At 52.2% G+C, this 9,967-nt stretch overlaps 1 protein-coding gene across 1 annotated transcript in view; it reads right to left on the bottom strand.

The window, feature by feature from the left end:
* Positions 1–7,913: 7,913 nt before the first annotated feature.
* Positions 7,914–9,967, bottom strand: part of MSRB1 (methionine sulfoxide reductase B1) — a 30,606-nt gene continuing 28,552 nt past the window's right edge. Inside the window, exon 4 of the mRNA XM_026650758.1 lies at positions 7,914–8,358. Within this exon, the coding sequence (XP_026506543.1) occupies positions 8,330–8,358 (29 nt within the window). The 3' untranslated portion in view covers positions 7,914–8,329. The remainder of the gene's footprint in view (positions 8,359–9,967) is intronic.

Below are 9,967 nucleotides of genomic sequence, written 5' to 3'. Positions count from 1 at the left end.
CTGAGCCACCTGGAGGCACCCAGCCACCTGGTCTAGGTGCAGGAGAGCAGCTTCAGCAGCCAAAAGACTGAGCAGGGGGAGAGAATCAAAGAAAGCCCTGGCTACACGCCATCCCCTTAGCAACTCAGCCTCCGCAGAGGTTCCTCTCTCCATTGGGGAGCTGTACCCTGTGTCCCTTCTGGATGCCTGCCTGGACCTTCAGTCCTCCTTCGCCAGCCCTCCCTGTACGCCGGCAGGAGATCAAAGCAGCGACTCGGCTCTCAGCTGAGGCATCTGCGCCCTGCCACCAGGTGCTGTGGCCGACCTTAAATAATCTTCGTCACTCATTGCCCCGGATGCTATCCCAGCAGATACCTCATCCCTTGCCCTGCTGGGACTCGTCAGCTCTTCGCCTGGCACAGAATAACATTCACCGATGCCCGTCAAGGAAACAGGTCGTGATTTATAGGCACATGCTGCACCGTGCCAGCGAACTGAGAATCAACGTATAGACTGTTACGAAAGGGGCAAAGAGGGAAGCAGCAGACTTGCAGACTCCTGCAAAGACTTTGGGTTGTGACTCCCTATTGTTCCTAGCTTCGTGTGCTCATTGAAACAGTCTTTAGTTAACACCGAAATCCTTAGCGCGTTCCGTCTGTGACAAAGCCAGGAAAGGAGGCATAATCCAGACCTTTCACTCCAAACAAGTCATGAGTATTGCAGGAGATTTTAGTCTATGCTACCCAAGCTGTTGGCTGATCCAAGCAAAGAGAGAGAAGCTAATGCTCACTGGGCAGCCTGCAAATTGCAAAACTGGAACAGCAGGATGCTGGGGAAACATAATTCTCAGCTCCAACGCCTGGGCTGGATTCAGGCCAGAGTGACATTGAGTTCTGCCAGCATAAAGCAGGGCACAAGGTCCCGGCAATAGAAAGGGAGTGGGGTCGCCCTAGTGCAAGGTGCCGTCAACTCATAAAACTTAGATCCTCGCCGTCCTGTTCATTTTGCTCTCGTACCAATGCTGCTGTCCAAGCCAACGCCCGCCCTTGCAGCAGCTTCAATGATTTCAGGATCAGGCCTAGAGAGTAGATGGGCATTTCAATTGCACTGCCTGGGGTGAGCTCCCACACAGCGCAAAGGACAGAGGGTAGCAGCACCCAAGAACGGGGGGTACAAACCTGTCCCTGCCCGAACGAGACCACTGCTGCACATGCTGGGAGCAGGAGGGAGGCTCGGCTCTTTGTTAGAAGTTCATGCTTAAGTCGCTGACTGTTCAGCCCATTCTCTGCCCATACCCTGCCCCCTTCTCACTAGCCATTACTGAATGGGCCAGCAGGGGGCCTGGGACTCCCCACTGCCCAGGGCTCAGCCCAGCACAGACCCTCATCTGCACCCCCCTGGAGGGTCTGCTCACATTCGCACGGAATCACAACCACCTCACACCTGGTAGAAGTGCTCACAGGGTCAAGACCAGAGGGAGGGGCTTGTCCTTCTGGCACCCCACCCCCCACACCCCAGGAGACAAAGGCCCCACATGCACAAGTGCTCAAGGGATGGGCTCTAAATTGGCAGCTGCAGGAGAGAGATGGGGTAGGGGGCCTCCACCCCCAGGGGTCATGGGGAATTCAGGCCATGTATGGATCCACCAGCCATCCCCGTTCCTAAGCCCACACTTCTCCACGCTGCCCTGCTCAGATCCCACCCCGCAGAGCACAATCCTGCATTATGCCTCCCCACACACACCAGTTCTGCAGCTTCTCTCAGCTCTAGGCACCCACAGTGTAACTCAGCCTGCGAAAGGCCTGGCCCTTATGTCGTACTGAGGGAAGGGCAGGATTTGCCCCTTAAAAGCTTCTCATTGCATGAATCCTTGCTATGCTGCTCTCCCCCCGCTCCTGGACCAGATCTGTAGCCCTGCTTATGCACTAGAGCAGCGGTTCTCAAACTGGGGGTCGGGACCCCATTTTAATGGGGTCGCCAGGGCTGGTGTTAGACTTGCTGGCCGAGGCGAAGGGTTTCAGCCCTGGGTGGCAGACAGGGTCGGCTCCAGCTTTTTTGCCGCCCCAAGCAGCGAAGAAGGGGGAAAAAAAGGATAAAGCCGCGATCGGCAGCACTTCGGCGGCAGCTCTACCGCACCGCTTCATTCTTCAGCGGCCGGTCCTTCCCTCCGAGAGGGACTGAGGGACCCACCGCCGAATTGCCGCCGAAGACCCCGGACGTGCCGCCCCTTTCCATTGGCCGCCCCAAGCACCTGCTTCCTGTGCTGGCGCCTGGAGCCGGCCCCGGGTGGCGGGGCTTAGGTGTGTAAGCTCTCTGGGGAAGGAGCATATGTTACTCCATGTTCTGTTAGCACATCATGCCCATTTGCAGGGCTGCGGTATCGTCCTCAGCACTAAGCCATGTCAGTCCATTGCCCGGTGGGCTGCGAGACACCTCCTACTTCCCTTCGAAATCACTGCTTCTAAGGATTGAATCCGCTCAATCCCACTACAGCCCTTGCTCCCAGCTAATGGATCTTGTTTCCTTTGTGACTGCTCACAAGCAATGTCACTTTAATGGATGCTCATGATAAGTCAACTCGTTCTGTGAAGGGCACTGGTGGAAAAACTTAAACATCTACATGCATCTTTGGGCAAAGGAGAAATTTGGAATAGCAACTCCACCCCCTAGTGTCTGTTTAGGGTACTGCACGTCAAGATTAAACCCAGTTGAATACTATGGCCATTTCCAAAAGAAGTAATTATCAATTATTATTATTTGTATGGTGAGAGCACCGGGAGCTCCAGTCATAGACCAGGACCCTATTGTGCTCGGTGCTGTACAAACATATATACAAAAAGATGGTCCCTGTTCCAAAGAGCTGACAGTCTAAGTAAAGTCTCTCTCTGTTATACAGCTATTGGAGGCTGAACTAATCAGATCTTTTCCTTACAAAGAAACTAACTCCAGGGACAATGGGGCCTGTGCCAGAGTGAAGGGGAGGAGAATACTCAGCTTGGCTGTGGGGGGGGGGGGGGGCGCATTACAAAGAATCCAGGAGCTTGAAGTTTGGGTGATAGAAAATCGGTGATACTAACAGATCCGCCGGCACTATTCTATATTAAATCATCGATAAGACAAATCCAATTCTGCCCCCTTTCGACAGCCACCCACAGCTCTGCTGATGCACCTCAATCTTCTCCAGCAGCAACCTCTGTTATTTCAGTTCTGAGCTCCCCGCATGGAGCTCACCCAATGCACTTTGATCCTGGCCTGTGTGCTCAATCCAGGCTCCCTGATGCTCCATTCCTCACAAACTCTGCCAACACACCCCTTATCCACCCTGTAGGCTATACCCTCAGTCCTGACATCCCTGTTATTCCAGTCTTGGGGACCCCCCCCCCCACCAGCCTTCCTGATGGACTGTGGCCTTGGCCAGCAGCATTCCCCTGTAGTTTACTTCGGCGCAGACAGCGTCATGTCCAGCGCTCTGAGTCGGGGTTCAGGGACGTTGTCCTTGCAATCTTTGCGTTGCTGTAAATGATTCTGCATTTCCTCCCAGCAAAGAGAGCTTGGAGAGAGAGCGAATCTTTGCTTGCTATGAGGTATCAATCTGTTTTCACAAGTGAAGCAATGACCAGGTCACCTAAGAGGCTGTTCTCCCCGCCCTGTACAAATGCTCAGGAGAGTCTAGCTCTACTGGACCCACCTTCACCGCTGCCTGTCTTGAAGGCTGCTTGGGGCTGAAGGCTGACACACAACAGCTTCGCTGGAAAGTGAATCAGGTTTTGTTTTTTAATAAATAAGGCTTGGAAGGAAACTGGATTCAGGTGCTTGGGGGGAGGAGAGTGGATTTGCAGGGAAGCCGTCGTTTCAGCCTGCAGCTACAACAGTAAGAAAGGACGAAAATGAGGCCACAAGATTTCAGCCGGCCCTTCCCAGGGAGGGCTGCCAGGCACTGAGGTCACACTCCATGTGTCAGTATATAATGCCTGCATCTGTAACTTTCACTCTATGCATCTGAAGAAGTGAGGTTTTTACCCACGAAAGCTTATGCCCAAATAAATCTGTTAGTCTTTAAGGTGCCACCAGACTCCTTGTTTTTGTAGATACAGACTAACACAGCTACCCCGATACTTGAGGTGAGTTAGGACAGCAACTTTCACTCCACTTCCCTAGCACACTCATGCTGCTCCTTGTCTCCAAAGCTGTCCATGGCTTTGCCCCACCCGTGTCTCCTCCTATGCCTTGGCCCTGCCCAGATTCCATCCTCACTGTCCCGTTTTGTCTTCTCCATCTGAGCCTGAACATCTAGTTCAATGGGACGATGCACGTCAGTAACATCACTCACATGTGTCTTTGCAGGCCCAGGCTCTAAACTCGCATCCTGCCTGCCCTCCAGAGGCCCGGTGAGGTGCACAGCAATTCCATACCGCATGAAAATGACTGAAACCCAAAAGCTGAGTTGTCAGCGTTGCTTCGGGAAGTGGGGAGGGGTCCCAGCCATGTCCAAGCAGGCTCTTCAGGAGCAGTGCTAAATGCAAGAAGCAGACATGGCCCTGGACTTGCAGTGGTGGCTAGGTCCTGGAGTTACAAGTGGGCCAGCAGCCGACGACCTGGCCCGATGCTTAGAGGTGACCAGATCAGAGGAAGAGCTTGGCTCAAAGGTTTAATCAGTTGTGGAGCAGCTTGGACCTAATACAGAAATCTGATTAGCGACCAGTGTAACTGAGCCAGAACTGGTGTGCTCACCCATGTACAGTCAGAGCACAGGCAGCAATATTTGGTAGCAGCTGGAGTCAGAGCTGTGCATCAGGGAAAACAAGAGAGGTGTGCTCCCCTATGCAAAGGCCGGAGGCAACTGCAGGAGGAAGGTTTGACTGGCTCCCGACCGTCCCAGAAGGCAGATTTCACCCTAGCAGAGGCATGAGGCGCAGACTCAGGCAGATTCCAGTTTAAGGAGAGAGCGGTCAAAGAGAGCCACCTAGACACAGTAATGGAGGCGAGCGATGGCAAATGCTGTGCAGAAAATTATGCCTATGTCAGACCCACTGTAAAACAATCAAGCTTGCATCACGCTCAGAACTTAATGTGACTGACACGCTGCAGCCACTGCTACTGAAAACACTTCTCGTTTTGGTTTCATATTTTAATGCATTCGCTCTTGACCAAAAGTGTGTGTTGTGCGCGTGTGTGTCTGTCTGTCTGTCTGTACACGTTGTCCTTTTCCAGCGAGTCAGCCAGATGGAAGCTCCATAACTGTCCACAGGAGACACGGTATCCGAGCTTGTCAGAATAAACAAACCCATTCAGAGGCAGATTCCTCCTGATAAAGTGTGTGACTCTGGGACTATAATTTTGCAACTGGATTGGTGAGATTCCTTCCAAAAGGCCCTTTCACCATTACAATGCCCCAGCACTGACTCTCCCTTCTTTCCAACCAACCCCAGCCAACCAAAAAGACAAAAATGGCCGTGAAACAAACAAACCTAAACAAAGTAAACTAATACACTCTTTTTAAAACATCAGAACCAGAACCACTCTCCCAAACAGAGCTTCCACCCCAAAAGGGAAGAAGTGCCAGAGTCTCTATGAAGTCCATTAACGATTTCGCTATCGCTGTCGATTTTACGGGGAAGGGGCCCAGATACGATGGTGATGGGTGGCAATACAAAACTTGCTATTTGTACTCCAATCACCTAGGCAGCAGCCAGGCTTGTGCGAGGAAGACAGGGTCTCCGACCCGAAGAGGTTACGGTCTCAGACATGTGACTGTGACGTGTCTAGCACATCTTTGGGCACTCAGACAAAAATAATAATAAATCTGTTTTCTCCCTCCTCATCCTGCCATTCAATACAGTGAGGATCCAGAAAACAGAAGAGGAAAACTGGGATTTATTCCCCGCAGGGGTCAGCATGAGGAATGCTTCACAAAGCAGGTTATTGCTCCGGGACAATGAATCAATGGTTTATTATCGGGTCAACAGTTACAGAGGCAGATACAAAAGCAGCCGCAAAGGCCCAGTGCTAAGCTGGGAGGTCACGTTCTTTGTACGGGGTCCCTGTCACCTCCCCTCCGCCCCTGGGCTGCACCTCAGCAGGCAAAATGCAGCTTGTAAAGTGCCCCTCGGTGCAGATGAACCGTAATACTGTCATCAGCGTGCCTTAGTCCTCTGCCCACCGGGGGTGGACCCAGTTCCCTATTGTGCTGTGCACCTCCAATCTTCGCTCCATAAGAGGGCTGCTGTGGTTAAAGGGGGGCTTCCTGGAGCTCTACAGTCATGGATGCAGGTTCAAGATGGCACCTGGAGCTGCACCAGTCCAGCTGGGGGGCAGATTCTGATCTCACTTAGGGTCAGTGGTGATCCTACACCACCAAAGCCAGTGGAAGTTTTGCCACCCACTTCGGTGGCAGCAGGATCAGGACCTTAATGTGGCATAAATCCACCGCCACCCACAGAGTTACTCCGGGGTTACACTAACGTCACTGAGAGCAGAATGGAGCCCCTCCAAGGAGACAGCCGAAGAGACTCAAGGAGGAGAAAGCAACCCCGTTGTGCATTTGTACTGGTGTCCCTGTGGACTGGTCAAGGAACAAACGAGGGTCTAGAGTTTGGAGGAAGATATGCACATTCCAGCCCAAGGGAACGGCGGTGGGCAGTGTGGTGAAGGGGAGGATGAGGTGCTGATTCAAGGGGAAATAAATATAATAGCCCTTTAGTATCTAGAGGTAATTCACACACGATTTCCAGAGCCTGAGTTATGCAAGTTTTTGCTGAAAGGGCCCGATTCTGAGCTCCCTTACTCCGGTGTAAATCAAGAATAACTCTGCTAAGGCCAGTGGAGTCACACAGTAATAAAACCAGCACACGGCAAGATCAGAATCAGGCCCAACGCAGAATAAAATAAAATCAACTTCTACAATTAGTTCTATTGTGTGCAAAACAGATAAAATACCCAGAGCATTATCTGGTAGGATCATCCAAACATCCTTACCCTAGCCATCCTGGAAGGGTTTACCTAGGGCAATTCATACCATGATCCCAGACCAGAAAATAGCATGTGAGAATGGGACCAGATTCGAATCTCAGTTAAATCCAGCGTCACTCCCTACTGATTTCAATGCAGTAACTCCGGATTTACATGGGCATAAGAGATCCGAATCTCCACCCATTATCTCCGTATTTCATTCTGGGAATAAAGCGTGAAATGTTGGCCTCTTTGAAGACAACGGCAAAACTCCTATTGACATCAACAGGGCCAAGATTTCACCCATCATGCACGCTACTTATAATGGACAGGAGAGAAGGAATTCAGTAGCTGGTACTGGGCAGGGGCTGGGCTGTTTTGGGACATGCTGGGGGTAGGGTCTGATGGATGAGAAGGAGTTACAGCATTTGCTTCCCACCCATTCACTATGTTTAGGGGACAAGTCACGAACCGTGAAATCTGGTCTCCCCTGTGAAATTTGGTCTTTTGTGTACTTTTACCCTGTACTGTACAGATTTCATGGGGCAGACCAGCGTTTCGCAAACTGGGGATCCCGACCCAAAAGGGGACTTGGGCAGCGGGGGGCGCAGGGTTATTGTAGGGGGGTCACGGTATTGCCACTCTGACTTCTGCACTGTGGTCAGAGCTGGCCGGCCAGAGAGCGCCAGCTGCTGGCCAGGTGCCCAGCTCTGAAGGCAGCAGCGCAGAAGTCAAGGTGGCAATACCATACCATGCCATCCTTACTTCTGCGCTGTTGCCTTCAGAGCTGGGCTCTTAGCCAGCAGTTGCCACTCTCCAGCCACCTAGCTCTGAAGGCAGCGCCGTCACCAGCAGCAGCGCAGAAGTAAGGGTGGCAATACCATGACCTTCTCCCTACAATAACCCTGTGACTCCCGCCAACCCTCTTTTGGGTCAGGATCCCTACAGATACAACACCAGGAAATTTCAGATTTAAAGATCTGAAATCATGAAATTTACAATTTTTTAAACCCTATAACCGTGAAATTGACCAAAATGGACCGTGAATTTGGTAGGGCCCTGACTATGTACAAGTTTGCAACCAGATGGTTCAAAGCAGAAGTTGTCACCTTGTGCCACATTCGCTCTAGGGAAGAGATAACCCACCTGACAGAGCAAAGGCAATCAGAGATCAGTGTCCCATTTCCCTTCTGCTCCCCCAACCTCATGTTCCCAGCCGACAAACCAGCACCCAGCACAGATCTCTGACGGGAGGCGTTGTATTGCAGAAGCCTGGAGGATCTTTGCTTCACTAGATTCTCATTTAGAGCACACAGGCACTTGATCCCAAACCGTTATCACAGGAAACAATGGGTAGCTTGCAGGAGTCCACGATAAGCAGCGAGTGAGTCGCGCAGCCCGCTTACTTCTTAAGGTCCTTCTCTGCTTTGTCTGAGAGGGGGAAACAAAATCAACGCGTCAGCATTTCGACACCACTCCTCTGGAATCCCTTGCTAATTACACACCGGACGTTTTGATGAACACAGTTAATATTTCACAAGTTTTGTGGTCTGGGGACTAGCGGGCCGGGCCGGATGCGCCGAGTTTAGTTCTAATTCTGGCTCTGCTCTTGCACCCTCTCTGCCCTTGGGCAAGTCCCTCAGAACCTTGATCCTTGCTCTGCAGAACCCCCCTGGCAGCAGGATCAAGCCCTCTTGTTCTCAGTCTCCCCATCTGTAAAATGGGGGCCATCTTTACCTCTCTAACAAGGCTTTTATAGAACTTCCATCGTTAACGTCTCTAACACACTTTGGAAGGGGGCAGAGAGACAGGAGGAATTACCTAGCTAAGAAGGCCCTGAGCTGAGTGAGTTTTGGGGCCTCCCGTGATGGGAGAGGGCAAAAGGACAGGACGGGGCTCGTGAGATTTCCAGCCCACACTGCACTTCCAGGGTAGGTTTGAGGTCTCGCAGGATTTGGAGCCATGATAGGAGCCCTGTGCACAGGGCTACTTCCTGATTGCTGGTTTCCAGCAGCCAACCCACCCTGCCCCGCTTATCTAGGTCTTAGTGGCTTGTGCTGTCTCCACTTCGGGGCTGGGAAGGAATTTTTCCCCAGACCACCAGCTTGGCTGAGGCTGGTTCTGTTTTTTCACCTTCCTCGTAGCGAAACTTAGGGGTTGGGGCAACCGGGGGGCTGGGATTCTCCCCCCTCCCAGAGGGCACAGCTGGACCTATCTGAGAGTCGTTTAGTTGTCGCAACTGTTGGCAGGTGCCCAGCGCAGGAACTTGCTGATTTAGGCTCCAGATCCAGAAAGGTGGATGGAGGCAGTGTGTCTAACCCTCTGGGGGAAAATGTGAATCAGGGGACGGGGCACTACCGCGGGGGGACTGCCTCTCCAATGCGCTTGACGGAGGTGCTGGTCAAGGTCCCCTCTTGCTCAACCCCTAAAAAGGGAAGGGATGCTAGCGGGCAAGTCGAGGTGCCCTCAGACCCTCTTACTGTGATGGTTGGCTCCCTCTGTGGTGGGGGACCCCAAGAATTGGCAAAGGATCAATGGGGTGCAAGTGACCACGCTGGGCTGTCCCCCGATGGGAACTTTGGATGTAACTTGACTAATAAAGCTACAGCCCGGTTTAAAACCCACATCACATGTCCTTGCCTTCTTCTGCCAACTTGCACTAGCTAACTCTCCCAGCTCCGTTCACGTGGACTCACGTTTCCCTGTCCTTCCTTTACAAGGATTAATCTCAAACTGTTCGGTTGCTTCTCCAAACCCCTCTGGGATCCGCAGCACTGGACAGGAAAGCTCGCTGGAAGGGACTTCTCCAACACTCTCTGCTTCTGGCCCAGGAAGTTCAGAGGAGCACTGATTTATTTATTCATTTTAAAATCTAAAGGCCTGGAAGGTTTGCTTAGGACTCGGGGTTGCTTCTCAGTTTATCTGAGCCCATCACCAATGACCAGGGCCGCCCAGAGGATTCAGGAGGCCTGGGGCAAAGCGGGGGAGCTGCAGCCAGGGCCAGCTTTAGGCACCGCGGGGCCCGATTCGAAGGAGCTGC

The sequence above is a fragment of the Terrapene carolina genome, unplaced genomic scaffold (assembly GCF_002925995.2).
Source record: "Terrapene carolina triunguis isolate 2854851 unplaced genomic scaffold, T_m_triunguis-2.0 Scaffold93, whole genome shotgun sequence".
NCBI lineage: Eukaryota > Metazoa > Chordata > Testudines > Emydidae > Terrapene > Terrapene triunguis.
Note: the sequence above shows the minus strand (reverse complement) of the source record. Positions and strands in the feature narration are given on the sequence as shown.